The sequence below is a fragment of the Copadichromis virginalis genome, linkage group LG19 (assembly GCF_057382275.1).
Source record: "Copadichromis virginalis isolate Kocher_CV1m ecotype Utaka linkage group LG19, C_Virginalis_male_GT1.1, whole genome shotgun sequence".
NCBI classification, from domain to species: Eukaryota; Metazoa; Chordata; class Actinopteri; order Cichliformes; family Cichlidae; genus Copadichromis; species Copadichromis virginalis.
This window is the reverse complement of record NC_140636.1, coordinates 15220237-15240694: the sequence shown is the minus strand read 5'-3', so window position 1 is coordinate 15240694 and position 20458 is coordinate 15220237. Positions and strand designations below refer to the sequence as shown.

Genomic DNA, 20458 nt, shown 5'->3' with positions numbered 1-20458 from the left:
CAGCTGCATTTATGAATATTATTAAGGTTAGCTCTGCTTTGATGACTACAACACAAATGTTACCTCAGTCTTGTTTTGAGTAGCTACACACGCAACCTTCACAAAAACTCCCTTAAAAGGTCTGCAACTGGTTCACGGGCCACTTTTGAGAGGATAGCCAAATGGTAAGCCTCGCTGTCTCGAATCCAGGGATATCTCTCAATTCTTTAGAAGTTTAAACTTTTCTGTGGATGTGTGGAAAAAGTAACCTGCTTTCAGAAGTGCAGGAAATCCTTGCGGATTATCAAAGATGTTAGGATTTATACTGAGCTGAACTTAAAAACAATCCACCTTACAGTCTTTGAGATGTTTGGGTCTGGACTGCAATCCTTGGAGCCATTAAGCATGGCTGAAGAAATGCACTAATCTCTGAATGATCACTGTTATATTATCTTAAGCATGTGTGCCCTTATTCTCTCCTCTGGCTAATGTCTGCATAATGAGCCCATGAGCTCCCATCGGATGCAGCACCTGGTGCATCCATCCATGAATGGAGGCCACAGATGGCAGCCCTCGTGCTAATTGTTCAGTCATACACGCATACACTCAGGGTGTGTATTGCAGTGTATGATATAACCTGTCGGTGTCTACTGGTGCATTCCCGGTTTGGAGCAATTGTTCCTCTAAAGCCGGAACATGGCAGACAGCTCTCCCTCATGCCATCAAAAAGTCACTGTCCAGCTGAGATAAATCTTTGTCCTTTTCCTGAACTCGTCCCTTGGCATTGCATGATGGGTTTAAAATAGGCTACCTGAGCTGCAGACAGGTATTGTGATGCAGAAGGTTAAGCTACCTCCCTAGGTGGTACTGGTTTAAAAGGTCCATCAACAACAATGTGCTGGCATATTTAGCATATAGTTAGATAAAGGAGAGTAGCTTTGGGGATTATGTAATGGCACTAATTACTGTCCCTTATCATTCACCAGCATAATGAATATATGCATACACCCCATTAGTAGAACTGCCCTGAAGACCATCATTTCAGTGTAGTTATCCAGAAGTGCAAATATGAAGAGGCGCACGGCACAGCTGAGCAGTAATGGATTGGTGGGGAGTGTACTGGAGATAATTGAGGAGCTATTAGGTTAACGGGCTGGGTTTAAATGTCGTAACATCTGCAAACAATACTGATGCTCGAGGTAGAACTGACATTTGCTCTTCTGGCAATTAGGGGGTAAGATGTGATGGGGGTTTGTCAGGCTAACACCAATAAAATGTTTCCTTTATTTAAAATGCATACAGAAACGCTAAACAAGCATAGGAAAGTAAAAGTTTGGTCGATAAAGACAACTTTGGCCTTACTAACGATGGGCGGAAGGATTTGTCTGGCTCAGGATTAACCGGCTTTGTTTTCCTCTTGCAAACGGAGGAGACGGGGTGTAAGAATAGACTGGGCACAGAACCAAAACTGACATATTTAGAATTTAATAAAACATTTCATGCATTGAAAGCAAGTCCATCATTTACAAACGCTGTGTATGAGCAAAAAGAAAATTCTTGGTAGAAATGATTCTTCAGTAGTGTCTCTGCGTCTGTTCGACTGGCAGTCTCATGGGTGTGTTGGAGAAAGCACGAGTCTTCTTGTCTCCCTGCATGGGAAGAATGTCTGTGATCCAGTATTGGAAGAGTGTAACGACTGCCGTGGTTTCCTCTACAAACACAAGGAGACAGAGCGAAACATTTCAGTTACTGCTGACAACACAAAACCACAGGAACACTCAGTATTTTCACAAAAGAGATTCACTTGCTGGTGTATTTTTGGCATAATGCATCAAAATCTGCTTCCTTCCCCCCGCATGTACGTATCCAAACCCCTAACAAGACAAATTCTTTCCTTTTACTCGCTACTGTTAGAAGAATATATTTAGCCTTTGCAGAAAGCAAAATGGACAATACAAAAGGCGGAGCAGTCAATCCAATGTCATTTGTGAGAAACTCCAGGGTGCAGCAAAATATGCTTAAGGGAAATCTGCTTTAGAGCTGCTCCTGCAGCCAATTGATTGCCACTACAAGGGTAGACAGAGTGAGGAGAGCTTTAGTGAATTCACCTGAGGGGCTTTAAAAGCACGCATGCACATGGATTAGCTCCTGCAAGTCACTGAATGTAGGTTACTTTAAAATACCAAATGCTCCCTGAACAAGGTGGATGTTATTAAGAAGTTTAATTATTTTAAATTTCCATACTGTGGGGACTGATAAATGTGAAGCGAGATGCAGCAGAAAGGCTGGGGCCTTTGCCTCCAACACTCAGATAAGCTGAGTGGAATTGACCCATAGCAGCCGAATCAAACGTGCGACAAACACTCGTCTGCGCCGACACGATCTGCTGGCACGCCGGAATTAAAAACGGCAGCAAATAAAAAACAGTGAACTGAAGCATGACTCATTATGAGAGAGCTGGGAGTACGGGGGGGGGGGTTAGAAAAGCTTTCAGGCAGCTGTGGAGCAGCTGTATGGAGAGGGGACGGCAGGATCTATGGTGGACTCTAGCAAACTGGTTTTTACACAGCGTCGTCAGGGTTACGGGAAGGGGCAGACAAGCGTCACTCTGTGGCCGCCGACATGGCATTGGCCTGAATCCCCTGGCTCGTCTCTCAGTCTCATTCTCACATGCCTGCACTTGTGCGCGTGACAGCAGAAAAGTCCCTGCTGATCCTATTATGCAGCCAGCGGCAGATGAAATCGCGTCGGGGGACGTAGGAGCTATTTTGACTGTTGAGAGTGTCGAGGCGAGTTAAAACATGTTCGTTACTCACGGTCAGCTCGAGTAAGTCAGGGGCAGGTACGCACAGGTGAAGGCTGAATGAGACAAGTCAGGGCAGGTAACCGGCAAACAATCCTAATCTGCGTTTGCCCCCTAACACTGGGAGGCGAACGTTAACCTGCTGGGACGGGCCCGACGAAGCGCTCGGGGCAGGTTCCAGCAAGAAGAGCCTACTGTAGGCGTGGATGCATGAACCAGCGAGACACAACAATAAACACAGGCCTGTCATTCAAAGGAAAAAAGCTCTTTATTTGTGAATTTTTACTGACCTGCAGACATGCAGGAGGAGTTGCTGCAGAGCTCCTTCAGAGCTTTTTCTAGCTTTTCTGTATCCGTTTGCTGAACACGTGTCTTGAGACTGTACAGCTGCTTCAGGACTGAGTTAGGTTTGCTTCCGCTGTCTATGGCGCCCAGAAGGCCGTCCACTGTAGCAGACAGGTCAGGGATCGTGGAAGCATGAGACGAGGCTGAGGAGGGACAAGTGGTCTGTTAAAAAGAAGCCTTCAACATCAAATTAAGCATTTTATAAAACATCAAAAGGACCAATAAATGCCTATTTCTTTAATGTGACTCATGCACTGACCAAATATAAAGAAGACTCTTCAACTTTATTTACATTAAAAAATAACTTACTAGTTTCTCTCATTTTTAGTGCTTTTCTAACACGTATGGAAGGCTTTCATTTTCACTGAAAACATGTTCATTTCTCAGTAATGGGCATTTAACAATGCAGTGTAGGGTTTTTTGCACATTAGCATCCAAAATATATCCAAATAAACAAAACATTAGAAACTAAAATCACCGTGAGCATTAGGAATGCCTACAAGGTGTAATACTGAGAACATGAGCTTCATCCAAGAAGGCAAGTACAAGTGGTCCCTACTTACAATCTGACAAATACATTTCCATCGTTGTCCTGAGGAAGTCTGACACCTCAGCTGCTCTCCTCTCGTCTTCCTCCTCCTCCTCCTCTCCATCTTTTTGATACGTGAACTCCAGCGCAGCGGCCCGAGGCATCAGACCCATGGAGAGCAGCTTCTGTTTGTGCCGTTTCTTCTTCAGCTTTCGCTTCTTGTTCCTGCTAATTCGCTCGGCCCCCTCATCCCCCGCCGTCTGATTCTGACCTGTGCCGGACTCGCTCCCTAGAGTTGCCTCGTCATTCCCAGAGTCTTGACAAACGGTTGCTTTCTTCTTCCTTTTCCTCCTCCTCCTCCGTTGTTCCTCTGCCTCTTGCTCTTCATCCAGCACTTTGTCGCTCTCGTGGTTGTTCCCCTCTATAAGCAACAACAGATTAAACTCTTCATTAGTTTTAAAAACAGTCTTTAACTGATTCACGATCCCGTGATCCGGACAGATCGGATTTTAAAAGGTCAGATTGTGTTCACATTGTTAAAGTATGAATCGTGTATCCACCTGCACTCTGGGCCTAATGGCTAAAACAGGAGGTGGGCATCGTCCATTATGGTGAAAGCTGGGAGACGGCTGCTTTCCTTTCAGCCAATCACTGCACAATCTAATTCCACTAATTAGATGTTCCCTCTTTTTCACTGATTGCAGTTCAATCAGCAAAATCATCTGGTGTGGCCTCTGATTGAAAAGACACGGTCAAATCTGCAAGTGCGACCATCGCTCGTTCTGAGCCCGGCAATTTGAGATGTTCCATTAAATAAAAGGGAACATTTAACAGAACAGTGCTCAGGTGATGCACGAGCTTTTACAGTGAAAGAACATTAACACATTCCTCCCACCTTATGGAAATCATCCTTTAGTTTAGCAGCTTCATTGGGCTTTCCATTTTTCAGCTTTTCTCTTTTGCAATTATCACATTGCTAAAATCTCTCTGCTGTCACATTACCGAATGACTAAACCTCAAAAGAGAACCCGTCCACAAACAGCAGTCTTGGATCTTCTCTAGCTTGCCACATCTCCCCTTTCCTTAAAAAACCCACGAAGCACAGAGAGGTCAAAGAAACGAGCTCGCGCTGACTTCTCAGCGACCCGTTTGTGAGCAGTGGACTGGAGCCAGAACACAAAGCAGCAGAAGTGACAGTGGCAGTGCAGAACTGACCGACATAGTGCAAGGAAAACACAAACCAAGGAAGCTACTGCTCATATCAGACATGCAAATACTCCATTTATCCATTTTTTTACATTTAGAAACATTTTAAATTATTGTCAAAGGAACTGAGAACCTTCACAGACATTTTAAATTATTATTTTGTGACAGATTGAAATGATAGACTACTTCAAGTCATTATGTTTTTTGTTATATAAATATATTTAAAAGCCAGCCAACTGCAGCCATGAGCGAGACAGATGAAGTCAGGCCGGCTCGGACGCCGCCCAGATCAACAAGGTCTGCATCAGGTGTTGAGGAACCAGGGCTCCCTGACGAGAAGTGAGCTACTGGAACAAGAAGGCATCGGTGGGCAAGATACAAAAACAGGGTGTTGTTGGGATGCTACTACGCAAGTAACCCAGCGGAAGAGGTTACATGAATAGGATGCGGAGCACTAGGTGCGGTGACTCCCAAGCTCGGCGAGCAGCTCCAGCAGATCCCAGAAACAACATCGGACATCTCTGTCAAGAAGAGCACAGTCCTAGAAACAGCCAAGATACGGCGCAGGACCCTCAAGCTCCCAGGCCTCTGGTAGAGCAGCGGCCCCAAACCTTTTTTGCGCCACGGAGCGGTTTAATGTCACACAATATTTTCACGGACCGGCCTTTAAGGTGTCGCAGATAAATACAACTAAATAAAATGAAATGCGCCAACAACATTGAGAGTAACATCCTCCTCTCTGCCCCTTAATGCTCTCTGGTCGCTATGGTAACGCGTAAATATTTCTTTCAAAATAAGACACACAACTACGCAGCCCGGTACCAAACAACTCAAGGACCAGCCCGGGGGTTGGGGACCACTGTGGTAGAGGACCCAAGCTTGGAGGCACACTGCTCTGTCTGTGAGCATAGCAGCCCCACCCATGTGCTGTTCAAACCTCTGTTTGTGACAGTCAACCAATCAGAAAGTGACTGGCTTAAGAAGAAGATTTAAATGCACCTTAGAACACACATGCATCAACACTACAATGAGCGGGTGGAGGGAGGTTTGGAGTCTTCTCTCACCCCCGTTCTCTGCGACCTGCTGGAGCGGGGGGGCTAGGAGGAGGAGGAGTTGGCCGTCCGACTGCGGTCTGGAGTGTTGGGCCTCCCTGCTGCTGCGGAGTCGGGGCGGTCTGCCTCCCCCCACCGCAGGGAAAAGGGTAACACCACCTGGGTCTGGGTGCAGTTCCCCCCTCCAGGGGCAAGGGTACCTAGACCCGGTTTGTAGAGTACGCTTGGGGAGTGTGATCGTGTGTACAGCGTCTCTTTATGTCTGTCTCCACGTTGGTTGAGTGTGGAGTAAGTGCATATGAGAGCATGAGGGGGGGAATGGATGTTTGTATATGTGTGTGCCTGTATTTCTGTGTCTATATGTCAGGTTGGGTGTCAGACGCCACCTCTCTGGGGACATCTCGGGCCCTCCAAGGTTTGGAGGCCTATCTCCCCCTACCACCACTTCTCCTGCCAGTGGCGGACTCCCTCAGACATTGGTGCGTTGGTGGTTCTTTGTGTCCGGGGATGGGCGTCCAGGTACACACCGGCTCACTCCTTGGCGGCCGCTTATCGGGGCCTGGAGCCTGGGGCTCGCTCGGGCCACTTCGGAGGTGGGGTGCCCCCGGCCTCTCGGCCTGGGGCTCGGTCACTCAGGCACGGCTGGCTGCCGGCGGAGCTCACGGGCGCGTCACTGCAACTCCCCCTGGCTTCTGCTCCGCGGCTGCTGAGTGAGCCCTCATCTGGGACTCTCCTCAGCTCTTTCTGGGACAGTGGTGCGGCTGCCCCTCTGTTGGTCTTCCTTGGTCTCTTGTGTTCTGGGGGCCTCTGGATGTCTGGAGTTTTGATCTCCTCCATACCTGCTTCATGCCCTGGAGGACGGGGCTGTGGCCCCCCCACACCCTCTAGCAGATCATTACATGAAGGAACCTTTTAAAAAAACAAGAATTTGATGCAATTAAAAGAAAAAAAACAGGTTACGATAAACTTTCCTTTTGATTGTTCAGAAACAAGATTTTCTCGAGGATCCAAAGAAAACCCAAAATCAGATGAACTAAAATAGATGTCCGTTTCTCAAAACATGTAGAAATACGGTTCTACATTTTGCAGCTAATGTGAATGTGAAGAGAGATCTGTTCATTCAAGACTAGGACAGCTTTTCTCTTTCTACACCACATCAACTACATCAACTCTCCTCTTTGTAAAATATTACACTGAAGCCTTTATGAACCTCCGCAGAACCCAAACTCTAGTTGACCTTAAACAGCTCTCTGGGTTGCAGTTCCCTTGAAGGCTCGCTACCCACTAAATCGAAAATGTGTTCAATTAGGAACTGCTACACTTACGAGTGCAATTAATCAAACTTAACCTTGTCAGTCATTCCAGCGGCCACCCTCGGACGATGGTCTGTGTAAGCCAGCAAATCACTTTTTTCACTGAGGTAAAGCAGAAGCTCTTCAGCTAAACGACGGTCTGAGTTACAGAAGATGATGAGTGTAACGAGCCGGCGCTTTTATTACAGCCTCATCACTTTGGTACTTCATGACAATAGAGAGAGGAGATAAAACAAACAGTCTTTAAATGATCCATATCAAATGTGTTGCCCTATCATATATGTATGTGCTCTTAACCTGAAAGGTATAAATACGGAAGTGTGTGTGCAATAAATGATGGCGCAGAGGAAGGTGTGTCCCTCTGATGTAAAACTCTAAACAACGTGTGTATGGTTTATTCCTCCGTGAGATATGCGAGTAACCCCGGTATTTCTGCCCTAAAAAATGGAACCTCCAACAGGTTATGGGCCCAGAAGGGATGTGGGAAGCCGGTGGAACCGTCTATGCTTCGACGGAGACGAGAGAAACTATGAACTGTGGGAAACAAAGTTCCTGGGATACCTGCGGCTACTTGGGCTAAAGGCTGCCATTCTGAACGAGCCCGGCGAGTCGGAGGAAGAAGACAAGGACTTGGATGAAAAGAATGAAGTAGCTTATGCAGAGCTAATCCAAGTATTGGATCTTTCACTCGTGATGAGAGATGCCAAGGATGACGGACGAAAAGCGTTGGAGATTCTGAGAGAGCACTACGCCGGTAAGGGGACACCACGTGTGATTAGCCTGTACACGGAGCTAACGTCGCTACAGAAAACTCCCAGTGAGAGCGTCACAGACTATATGATAAGGGCTGAGACTGCCATTACAGCTCTGAGGAATGCAGAAGAGACATTAAGTGATGGACTGCTTATTGCAATGGTGCTAAAAGGGTTGCCTGAATCTTTCAAGCCGTTTGCCATACATGTAACCCACAGTGACAAAGCAATGACATTTAGTGAATTCAAAGCTAAATTAAGAAGCTACGAGAGCACCGAAAAGGCCACATGTTCTGAAGACAATGTGATGAAGGCAAATAACTGGAAGAAAGAGAGAGACAATGCAGAAATAATATGTTACAACTGTGGAAAAGAGGGTCATATAGCACGTGAGTGTTACACAAAGACCGAAAGGAAAGAACAAAAAGTGAAGCAGTGGTGCGGTTACTGTAAAAGCTCAACGCATAAGGACAGCGACTGTCGCCGACGAAAGAAGATTACTGCTAAACACGTAACTGATGCAGAAGATCATAGTTTCGCGTTCAAAGCCAAAGACTGTGGAAATCAAGGGCTGAAACAGAGAGGCCTAATGGTTGATACAGGGGCCACTTCTCACATTATTACGGACATTCAGAGATTTAAGAGTTTTGATGAGACATTCACACCTGGAAGACACTTCATGGAATTAGCTGACGGAACGAGGACGAGTGGGGTCGCACTGAAGAGGGGAGATGTGGAGGTCTATCTACAAGACAGCGAGGGACGAAAGGTGAAGGCGACACTGGAGGGAGCACTTTACATTCCCTCTTACCCGCAAGATATCTTCTCGGTTCAGGCGGCAACGGCCAAAGGAGCCTCAGTAACCTTCAAGAAGGGCTGCAACCAGCTTATCCATAAGAACGGGACAAGGTTTAAGATAAGTGAATATGAACGCCTATACTATTTGAACAGTGTTACATCTGATCATTATGTTGACAACGACGAATGCAATGGCTGTCATGATGTAGAAACTTGGCACAAAATCCTCGGCCATTGCAACTATGAAGACTTGGTTAAACTAGAGGACATTACCGAGGGTATGAAAATAAAAGGTAAAGCTAAACATTACCAAGACTGTGAAGTGTGTACAAAAGGCAAATTTATCCAAACCAGGAACAGAGAGCCTGATGAAAGAGCAGAAGAAGCATTAGAGCTAGTACACACTGACTTAGCTGGACCGATAGAACCAGAAGCTAAAGACGGGTTCAGGTACACGTTAGCATTTACTGATGATTACTCAGGCACAATGTTTGTGTACTTTCTAAAGGCTAAAAGTGACACCGTAAAAGCAACTGAAAAGTTTTTGGCAGACGTCGCCCCCTATGGGCAAGTAAAGAGAATCAGATCAGACAACGGAACTGAATTTACATCTAAAGAGTTTCAGACATTGTTAAATAAAAACACGATAAGGCATGAGACATCAGCGCCGTATTCACCTCATCAGAATGGGACTGCCGAGAGACAATGGCGAACACTTTTTGAAATGGCACGGTGTATGTTGATCGAAAGTAACCTGCCAAAAAGATTATGGACTTATGCTGTTATGACTGCCGCAGTAATTCGTAATAGGTGTTACAACAGACGCACAAAGCAAACCCCTTATTACATGCTGACAGGAAAGAAGCCAGACATGTCGAGGATGGGGGTTTTTGGATCAGTTTGCTATGGTTACGGGCACAACAAAAGAAAAGTTAGACGCAAGATGTGACGAAGGAGTTTTTGTGGGTTACGATAAAAACAGTCCGTCGTATCTAATCTACTACCCTAAAACAGGACGAGTTCTTAGACATAGGTTGGTCAAGTTCCTCACTAAAAGTGTAGTTGAGCACCAAACCCAGACCACTCAGGTTGATGACAATGGAGATGATGATTTGACTCCAGGGGACATCTTGAAGTACCCCGCTAGAAAGGACAAAACAGGGAATGACCAGAGATCAGATGAAAGTATGATCCTGGAACCTGAAAGTGACATTCAGGACAATGGCATAAATGATGCACAAAACTCAGACAAGCAGAGTGATAGAACAGAGTCTGAACGATATCCCAAACGAAACAGGAGAAGGCCAGATTACCTGAAAGACTATGTCCAAACTGCAGAAGACGACCAAACATCACTGACTGTAGATTACTGTTACAGGGTGATGTACGACATACCAAAGACTTTTGAAGAAGCTATGCAGTCATCGAACTCTAAGTGTTGGTCAGATGCTATGGAAGATGAAATAAGATCCTTGAAAGACAATAATACGTTTACTTTAACCACGCTGCCAGAAGGTAAAAATGCAGTGGGGGGGAGATGGGTGTATGTGATAAAAGAGAACCCAAATCAGACTAAAACATTTAAAGCAAGATATGTTGCTAAAGGCTATAGCCAAGTTCAAGGCATTGATTACAAAGAAACCTTTTCGCCGACTGCAGATATGACGTCAGTGCGTACGCTGATGCAATTAGCAGTACAGCACAACTTTAAACTCCATCAAATGGACGTGAAGACTGCTTATTTGCATGCCCCAATTGATTGTGAGGTGTATATGCAGCAACCAGAAGGTTTTGAAGTAAAGTCAGACACAGGTGAAAAACTGGTCTGTAAACTAAACAAATCACTATATGGTTTGAAACAATCTGGCAGGAACTGGAATAAGATGTTACATGACCATTTATGTGAAAAAGGTTACAAACAAAATCCTGTAGACCATTGTGTATATTCCAGACAGACAGCGAGTGAGACAGTGATTCTTATCATCTGGGTTGATGATGTAATCATAGCTGCCAACGGTGAGGACGCTATCAGAAACGTGAAACAAATGTTGGATGAGAAATTTAAAATGAAGGATCTTGGTGAGCTCAAACATTTCTTGGGTATTGAGTGTATACAAGAGAACCATGAGATAAGACTAAATCAGACACGGTACATCACAAAAATCCTGGAAAAGTTCAAAATGTCTGACTGTAAGCCACGTTCTACTCCTTGTGAACTCAAAAATGATTTTGGTGCACATGGTGAATCAGTTGATTCAGGAAAATATAGAGAATTAGTGGGCAGTTTGATTTACTTAATGACATGTACAAGACCAGATTTGAGTTGGATAGTGAGCAAACTGTCACAATCCCTGTCTGAGCCAAAAGAGCATCATTGGACAGCAGCAAAACATGTATTACGTTACCTTAAGGGGACACTAAACAAAGAGCTGTGCTATAAAAGGATAGAAGGAAACCTAAATCTTATAGCATACAGCGATGCAGATTGGGCCACAGACTTGAGTGACAGGAGAAGTACAACGGGTTATTGTTTTGTACTATCCAAAAATGGGCCAGTGATCTGCTGGAAAACCAGGAAGCAAGCTACAGTAGCTTTGTCAACGTGCGAGGCAGAGTACATGGCGATGGCCGCCACAGTACAAGAAAGCTTATACCTCTCACAGCTACTTAATGGCATGGACATTAAAAGGCAATATTCACCAGTTACCATTCTTGCAGACAATCAAGGTGCAATTGCATTGTCCAAAAATCCTATAAACCGTCAAAGATGTAAACACATCGATATCAAGTATCACTTTATTAGGTCTGCTATAACTGAGAAGGAAGTACAAGTTAAGTATTGTGCAACAGAAGACATGGTAGCAGACATCATGACTAAGTCTGTAAGTAAAGTGAAAATAGATAAATTTACGCATATTTTGTTTGGAACATAAAACGTTGATATATGAATATCATGTAAATATGTATATCATGTAAATGTGTAATGTATAGTGTTAAGAGCAAGTGGGGGTGTTGCCCTATCATATATGTATGTGCTCTTAACCTGAAAGGTATAAATACGGAAGTGTGTGTGCAATAAATGATGGCGCAGAGGAAGGTGTGTCCCTCTGATGTAAAACTCTAAAACAACGTGTGTATGGTTTATTCCTCCGTGAGATATGCGAGTAACCCCGGTATTTCTGCCCTAAAAAATGGAACCTCCAACAAAATGCAGAGCATGTGACTCATCCTTGAATACCGCTGCCAGACAGCTCGATTCATCGTTGGTCAAGAAGATTTTAGCTCGGCATAAATCAGCTCACAACTCAGCCTCCAACATGTTATTAATAATAGTTAAATATCTCCTTTATAAATTATGCAAGTTTGCCCCGACAAGCACATTTAATCGGCCTATCGGAGTGAAAACAGAGCCACCCAGGCTCACTCACCATCTGCACAAGTTCTCCTCAGTTAAAGAACACGACTGATTTTCACTGTCTGTTTCCCCCAACAACAGTGGCAGAGACAATCAGAAAGAGTAACTTTATTACTACAGAGCGCCAACCTGGAGGAGGCCCATGAGATAAATCTCTCCTAGCTTTATGGTGCACAGCGCCAAGTCCATAAATGTAAGATTATGGGTGACGTACCAGCTGGTTCCTCCACGCTATTTATGCTTTTTAGCTGCTGTAGTGAGACCGATTCCTCTGAATGTATATCATAGTCTGCAGGAGGAGGAAGGACCGTGTACATCCGCCTGCCTGGTTTGGCTGCGCTCTGTCTCTTCACTGCATCTCCTGAGACACATAAGGCAAATAATGTAAGGCACTGAAACACAAAGGAGGGAGGAACGTGTTAGTAATTATCATGACTTTACCCGAGGCCGTGTCCTCTCCAGGAGCTTTGCTTTTCAGATGTTTCTTTTTGCCTAGAGCTTCTACAATATGTGGTGGGCTCTGTTCTGTCACCACTTCTTGGATGGCAGGGTAAAGCTTCTGGAGAACTTTTGACTGGAATACTGAGTGACACAAAGACAAGCTGTGTTAACTACGCATATTCAGGCTACATGTGATCTAGTCCATGTGGGAATGAAGCATGAAAACAGGATGTAACCCGCTGACTTTGAAAACTGAAACAGGTGATGTTCATGCTGTTTGTGACTGCAATAACACAGCCTAACAATGAACACTGTGTTTACAAACTTATTGTGATGCCAAAAAGTTAAGATAAACTTAGAGTACACTGCCAGTCTTTAGTTTTAGTCTTTGTCATTTTCCTAAACCATCAAAACAAGAAGGAAATGTCAGTGAGTACATTTATTCAGAACATAGAGGACTGAGATGTCCACACGATCGTGACCACATAAAAACTAATAAAAGCTGATCAAATATGAATCACCAAAAAACAAAACCTCCTGTCTTCTCGGGTACGTCTACCAAAGTCAAGGAGTGATTTTAGGGCTTGACAGAGGAGCACGTGCTTTTGTTTACAACACAGAAACCAACGCGAGATTTAGCTAGCTACGTTATTTGGGTACTTTAGCGAGCTAAAGAGTTACGAGCTCTGTGTGTGTTTTTGTATGAGATGAGTCATTTCTGGCGGTGCTTACCTTCTTTCCTATGTGCCATATTCAAACATCCACCACAGTCGAAGCAAAGAAAACATGAATTCCAACTCTGCACTCAGCTAGGAAGTTACTATGCTATCAAGCTAGCTGAGTTAGCTAGCAAGTATGCTACAGCAGCTTTTTAAATGAGCTAGCTTGACGCGCACGTCCCGCTCAACTTAAAGATCAGAGATATTCATCTGTCAGTATCATCGCCACAGAGCTCCAGCTTCTTCAGCAAAGCCCACTAACCCAGAGTAATGCGCAAAACTGCTGAACCGCGCACTTCACCGGCTACCACACGCGCACTGTGACGACCAAGAGACTCCGCTTCCTTTTGCGCCAACTTCTATTCAAAATCCGGCCAATTTAAAATGCACGCAGTCCTCACAAACAAACACTCTCTGTATATACTTAATGATATGTATTTACGGGATTACTCGAATCTATTCTTCACATCGGCAGACGAATCAACCTCGTTTATAGTGTAATATTCATTAGCCTTGCGTATTTCAAGGAAAAAGACTCAAGAAGGTCTGGATTTGTAGAGCGAACTTAAAAATGACTCCAGCTAAAATGATTATTATAAAACCATTATTAATTATCTGAGCAGGTGTATCATACTACCAGAGCAACATACGGTTTTTTTTTAATGTCCACTTTTATTCTTTCCAAGGGGCTACAGCGCCCCCTGCGTTTGAAAGCTGTGATAACAGCAGCTTGGGCGTGCGCACACCAAGCCAGCTGTAGGACGGGGTGCAGGCGAGATGAGAATACTAAACAGGCGCCTCATGGCTCAGCATCAGCACCGGGCTGAGTTCAGATTTGCGCACCCATCAAACTTGGCTTGGGACCTCAGCATGTGAACGGGCTTTGCAGGAGGAGGATCCACCTAGAATGTCAGCTCTGAAAAAGGTATTTCCTCCCTGTCTCTCTCTTTTCTTAATCTTTCAGCACACATTGAAGTCATGAAATGTGACAATGTGCAGCATTCAAACGTGGCATACAGTCATCTTACAGTAAATGGGAAAATGTATGCAGTGATGACAAATAGGTGTGTGTGTGTGAGCAGTTCAGTAGCAAGGTTTTCTTAGAAGTGTGGGACTTTTAAGCGGCTGGCTTTCTTTCTTCTTATTATTTTTAAAGTATATTAAGTGTCACAGTGCTGGTTTGCTTAATCATGACCACTGATTACAGTTGCCCAAGTATAATATGATTTCTGCATGCTTTGCATGTGGAATCTGATCACTGCTCCTCTGCTATAGCTCTCGCATGTCATTCCACTTGCATTTATCCCTGAGGAGGCTTGCACGAAGAGCACTTCAGGCAAGAAAAGCTTAGGATAACTTCTCAAAGAGATATTGTGTCAGGTTTGATCTCAGCCAGACTCCTCCTTTTGTGCACTGTCACGTAGTACTGTATGTGCCATGCTGACTGCCATCTCTGTGGGTGGATGAGCTTCACTGACTGTGTCTGACAGAGCCAAAGCCCGACACTGGCAACCCTGAATGATAGTGAAGCTCCAAAAAGCTTGCAAAAAACGAGCCAATGGATGAGTTTACTCTGTAGTAAATTATGCTGATTTAGGTAAACATGTTGCATAATTCCTTGCAGTGAACAACACACTGAATAGCACATAAACACCTCCTGCAAGCCCTCTTAATGAACAAGTAGTAAGATTTGCAGGCTGCTCGTGGTGTAGCAGTCATCCTCTAACAGCGCTGGCCATGCTGAAAAAAGAACTTGCTAACTGCATGTTTGTGCAAAAAAAGAAGCTTGTCATCACTCTCGGTGTACATTGACAAATGATGTTGTTTAAGACTCAGTGCAGCCGCAAGTATTGACGTCTTAGCTCTGACAGATTCCACTGACTGAGCAGCACAAAAAGAAGGAAAGTTGTATAGGACGCCCGCTTCGACACTGCTGCTGAATCCATAGCAAATGCAGACTACTCAGCACGCGCTGTGAGTGACAAAGTGCTGGCTGCCAGCGCTCACATAGTCAGACATCATAATCACAGAGGTGCTAAAAATAGGGGACCATGTTCATTGGAATGCTTCAGAAGCTCAATGGAGTCACTGCTGTTCGCACAAGTGGCTAAAAGTTTTACCAGGATACTCTTCGATGCTGCGCTCCTGTCCTGCTCAATAATACAAAAGCACTTATTTTTAGACAGTATCAGAATCAGAATCAGAATCAGAAACTTTATTGTCATTGTCATGAGAACAACGAAATTAAGAATGGTCCCCGATCATTGCATCATCCCTAGCAATATCAAAATATAAATAAAACAATAAAATTCAATAAATAAAATAGATAGAATACTTAAAATACTAATAAGATATAACAGTAAAACATTCACATACATTCCCACACACATGCTTCAGACCGTGCATAGATTAACACAAGAGTGGCGTGATGGACATTTTTTTGTAGTATTCAGATGTGTTATTGCAGTTGGATAACAGCTGTGTTTGAGTCTATTAGTCCTTGCTCTGATTGCCCTGTACCGTCTGCCTGAGGGCAACAGTTCGAACAGGGAGTGGCCAGGATGTGAGCGGTCAGCTAGTCTTCCTTCAGTGACACAGCTTCTTGGGTGAGACACTGATGTGTAAGATAAAGAGCTGAAGGTCTGTGCATTGCATAGTATAGCAGGCCATATGTGGAAAATGTGATTTTTGAATGTTTTATGTGGGGTCTTTGCAAACCGCCCCGTGTTCTCTCATTGAAAATAGCAAGCGGTGTGACACCAAACTAACTGCATGAAATGCAAGTGTCAGTATCTGTTTGTGTGCAGATTTGCATGTGGATCGCAGTATCTAACCATAACCATAATTCGTCTGTCCTACCTGTCCGTCCTGGCTGGTGGCAGATGAGAAATGTAAGGTCGCCACTGTAAGGCCTGGAGTGAAAAATGACATGTCACTTCCCCACCTTTTACCCCATTCACACCGCCACCTCTGCTTTCCCCGGCGACAATTCAGCCCTTCAATGAGAGCTCGATGATTCACTGAGAAATCTTTACTCATCCTAACAGGCAATTTCTTCACTTAAAAAGGAGGGTGCCTAATTAAAATCCACTGCCTGCATTTTTTAAAAAAGCAATTGGAAACTGATACTGTTTTCCTCCCAGAAGCACTTTGAAAATTGAAGGTCGCTTTTTCTTGTTTTTCTTGCATGCACAAGCGTGCACCCGCTTCTGCGCCCACACAAAAGAGTGGCTCGTGTGGACTTTGGCTCCTTGGCAGTGACACGATAAGGCTCTCATAATCTATTTGAAGATGCAGCACAAACTTCAGACGTTGCATTTCTGCATGCAGTGATGTCATTTTGGTGAACGCAGAGGCAGAAGAGCAGCGATGAATGTAGACCAGTGTGACTGAAAGTAAACGTTGAAACATTCAGGAGGTTCTTTTCTTATTCATCCGCTCTCTGTGACGGATGTGTTTCCACTTCCCCCTGCATGTCCCAGCATTTTCTCTCACTTTAAGACTTTCTCTTACCAGCCCGTGCACACAAATCCAACTTCTTTCCATGTGTTTGCCTCAGTTTTTATACCTCAGATCATTTTGTGAATGAACCTGTAATAGTTTTGGCTTGAGTAGAGGGATGCAGAGTGAGTGCAGGGGATGGATGAGACGCTGCTTTATGAATATAAAACATGAGGCATGAGATCCAAGTGTGTGTGTGTTTGTGTGTGTGAGTCCTTTGTGTCTGGGGATATCTGTGCATACCTGCAAAGCAGCCGCAGTCATTTAATCACCTTTGTGCTGTGGTGGGATAACGCGTACAGACGGGCGTCCCTGAATTCTCCCAGTGCTACTGTACCGATGCGTAGCCCTCAGGCATGGCGAGCCGGTGTCCTGAGTGACCTTTTCTCTCTAGCGGTAAATAGAAATAGTTTGATATCAGCACTGATGACGATTTCTAAAGGTTGTCCTTTGAGAGTTTGCCGAGCAGAGAGTCGAGCGGCTGTGTCTCTTGTCAGCTGTGCGCCTTTGAAACTCTTTGACTAGAGACAAAGGTAAATCATCTCATGCTCTAAATGGAATTATAAATATGTCCTCAAAGACCTCTTGTGTTAACACTCTGTCATAATATAAAATCTCACAGTAATGCAAGAGCATCACACCATCCCATTTCAACTGGTCTCGCCTGTGGAGTGTGGAACCATTACAGCTGGCCAAAGCTCTTTACAACCAAATCTTTATCGGGCCTTTTTTCACCGAGCAGTGAACTTGAATATATCAGCTGCAAAAAAAGCACCCGACCTTAATGAAGGACAATCAAGGCAGAGCGAGTTTTAACTGGGACAAAGTTTAAGGATTTTGATTAAGAGCCAGAAAAAGTTTCGTGTGGTGAAGCTGTTAGGATATGTTTCTAAACCCGGGCTGCTCAGATTTTCTTTTTAAGTTGCTTTGCTGCAAATACTCCAAACGCAGGTCTGCAGACAGAGCGAGACAGAGGAGCAGTGGATGCTGTAGGCTATTCATGTTAGGATGCCTGGGTCGTTGACCCAGGGTTTTGAGTTTATTGTATTATTTATCATTTCTATTCTTTGGTTTCTTCGTTAGAGTTATGTCTTATGGTTCCATCTTGGGACCCCTTCTGTTTAACATCTACATGCTCCCACTGGCACAGATTATAAAGAACAACAAAATAAACTATCACAGCTATGCAGATGACACACAAATATATATCACAATGTCACCAGGAGACCGAGGCCCTGTACAGGCTCTTGGTAAATGCATTGAGGAACTCAATGACTGGTTGTGCCACAATTTTCTCCAGCTAAACAAAAACAAAACTGAGGTAATAGTCTTTGGCGCCAAAGAAAAACGATTACAGGTCACCAGAGAACTTCAATCTATACATCTAAAAACCACAAACCAGGCGAGAAATTTGGGTGTAGTGATGGATGCAGACCTAAACTTAGAAAAACACATTAAGACAATAACAAAGTCAGCTTACTATCACCTCAAGAATATATCAAGGATAAAAGATCTGATGTCTCAACAGGACCTGGAAAAACTAGTCCATGCATTCATCTTTAGTAGGCTTGATTACTGTAACAGCATCTTTACAGGTCTACCTAAAAAATCAGTCAGACAACTACAGCTCATTCAGAACTCTGCTGCTCGAGTCCTCACTAAGACCAAAAAAGTGGACCACATCAGTCCAGCTCTGAGGTCCTTACACTGGCTGCCTGTCCGTCAGAGGATAGACTTTAAAGTTCTGATGCTGGCCTATAAAGCTCTGAATGGTTTAGGACCAAAATACATCAATGACCTCCTGACCCAGTATGAACCATCCAGATCCCTCAGGTCATCTGGATCCGGTCTTTTATCAGTTCCCAGAGTCAGAACCAGACACGGAAAAGCTGCATTCAGCTTTTATGCTCCTTATATCTGGAACAAACTTCCAGAAAGCCTCAGATCAGCTGAAACACTCAGTTTATTTAAATCCAGGTTGAAGACTCACCTATTCTCAGCTGCATTTGAATAAAGCACCAAATCCACACTTTAAGCTTAAATTTCAAAACTTACATTTAACTACTGATTTTATCTCTGATTTTATCTGTTTTGATTTTATATACTGTTGTTTGTTTGTTTGTTTGTTTATTAATTAGTTAGTTAGTTTATTTGCTTGTTTTAATCAATTTTAAATCATGCTTTTTATTTGTTCTTGTTTCTAATGTCTCTGTAAAGCACTTTGAATCACCTTGTTGTTGAATTGTGCTATACAAATAAACTTGCCTTGCCTTGCCTTGCCTTATGTCTCTGTGTTATCCTTAGTTGCTATATCCCCGTGTCCAGTCAGTGTCTGTCTGCCCTGGTCCCATGTCTTTGTTCCCTCTGTTGAAGTGCCTGCATGTGAGTCTGGCTGTATCCCAATTCAGGGTCTGCAGCCTTAAAGTACGCAGGCTCAACGATCCTCAAGGGCCGCGTACTCAAAGACCGCTAAGGCCGGAAGTGCGAGGCTTGTGAAATGGGACGGTCTAGTCTCCGTTGCGCTGCCCAGGTTGCCTAGCAACCATGATACTAACAGCTGGAAACGTGTCATACAGCTTTGTTTGACAGAAATGAAGGAGAAAATCTTTTGTTCATTTGTTTGTTTGTTTCTACATGATCTTTGATCATTCTCTGTAAGATTAAGCTCAGCTATTGAACGGCGTATATTTTAAAGTAAAGGCTCTAAAACCAAGTTCGTACAAACGTCACTAATGTCACATAATTTTGCCGACATGTGGCCAACAGTAATGTTTTAATGGTCTTCGTTATTACACATTTGCACATAAATAAGTGACATAATATTCAGTACTTACTTAAAGTTTACTCTTCGGCCGCCCCTCATCCGCCGTTTTTTTTCAGCAAATTTATCCACACCCATCGCCGCGCTATGCATTCTGGGATATGTTGGGCTACGAAGTCTACACTGCCACAGCCTTAAAATTCAGGGAAATGAAGGACGCATTTCAGGGCCGCATTTCGAGCAGCCTTTGAATTGGGACAGCCTTCGGCGCGCCGCTGTGACGTAATCGGCCTTGAAATGCGTACTTTAAGGCTGCAGACTGAACTAAAGACACAGCCTCTGTGTCTTTAGTTCAGTCTGTGTTATGTTTCCTGTTTTATTTTGAAGGTCCATGTCTAATGTTAATGTATCTGGTTTTGCTTCCCCTTGTCTCGTTAGGCCTGATTTGCCCCAGCTGTGTTTCCCTCCTGTTACCCATTCCCTGCTTGCTCCCTCTGTGTATTTAAGCCCTGTGTTTCTCTGTGTCTGTGTTGTGATCTACCGTTTATCTAGCTGTGTGTTCTGTCAGTCTTCTGGTGTAAGTTTATTTTGATATTTCCAGTTATGTTACTTTTTAGTTTAGCATTAAAGCTGTTTTGAGTTCAAGTTCTCCCTCCGAGTGTCTGCACCTTGGGTCCTATTCCTGCCTGCACACAGCAACACCTGACAATTCATGCCGTGATTACTGTGCATCGTGTTGTTTTCACCTCTGGAGAGTTGTTCTCCAGGTGCTCGGTGCTTAAATGATAACTTAATGCTAAGAAAAGTTTAGTCTGATGTTTACAGTGAAATTTATAGTGTAAAG

General features: G+C 44.1%; 1 protein-coding gene and 1 long non-coding RNA gene across 3 annotated transcripts in view; one reads left to right on the top strand and one right to left on the bottom strand.

Annotated features, from left to right (window-relative positions):
* Window positions 1-20458, top strand: part of LOC146685793 (uncharacterized) — a 102399-nt gene that overhangs the window by 67064 nt on the left and 14877 nt on the right. Inside the window, exon 1 of one of the 2 annotated variants that reach the window (XR_014916962.1) lies at window positions 14108-14277. The exons of the other annotated variant lie outside the window; for it this stretch is intronic. This is a non-coding gene — a long non-coding RNA (uncharacterized LOC146685793). Of the gene's footprint in view, window positions 1-14107; window positions 14278-20458 lie in introns of those variants that run through there. 2 annotated transcript variants of the gene reach the window in all.
* On the bottom strand, window positions 1449-14020 carry erich1 (glutamate rich 1). Its single transcript, XM_085441492.1, has 6 exons — window positions 13366-14020; window positions 12634-12774; window positions 12407-12553; window positions 3691-4077; window positions 3073-3270; window positions 1449-1690 (listed from the first exon to the last, which is right to left on the bottom strand). The coding sequence occupies exons 1-6, from the start codon at window positions 13382-13384 to the stop codon at window positions 1554-1556; spliced, it is 1029 nt and encodes a 342-aa protein (XP_085297618.1). The 5' UTR covers window positions 13385-14020; the 3' UTR covers window positions 1449-1553.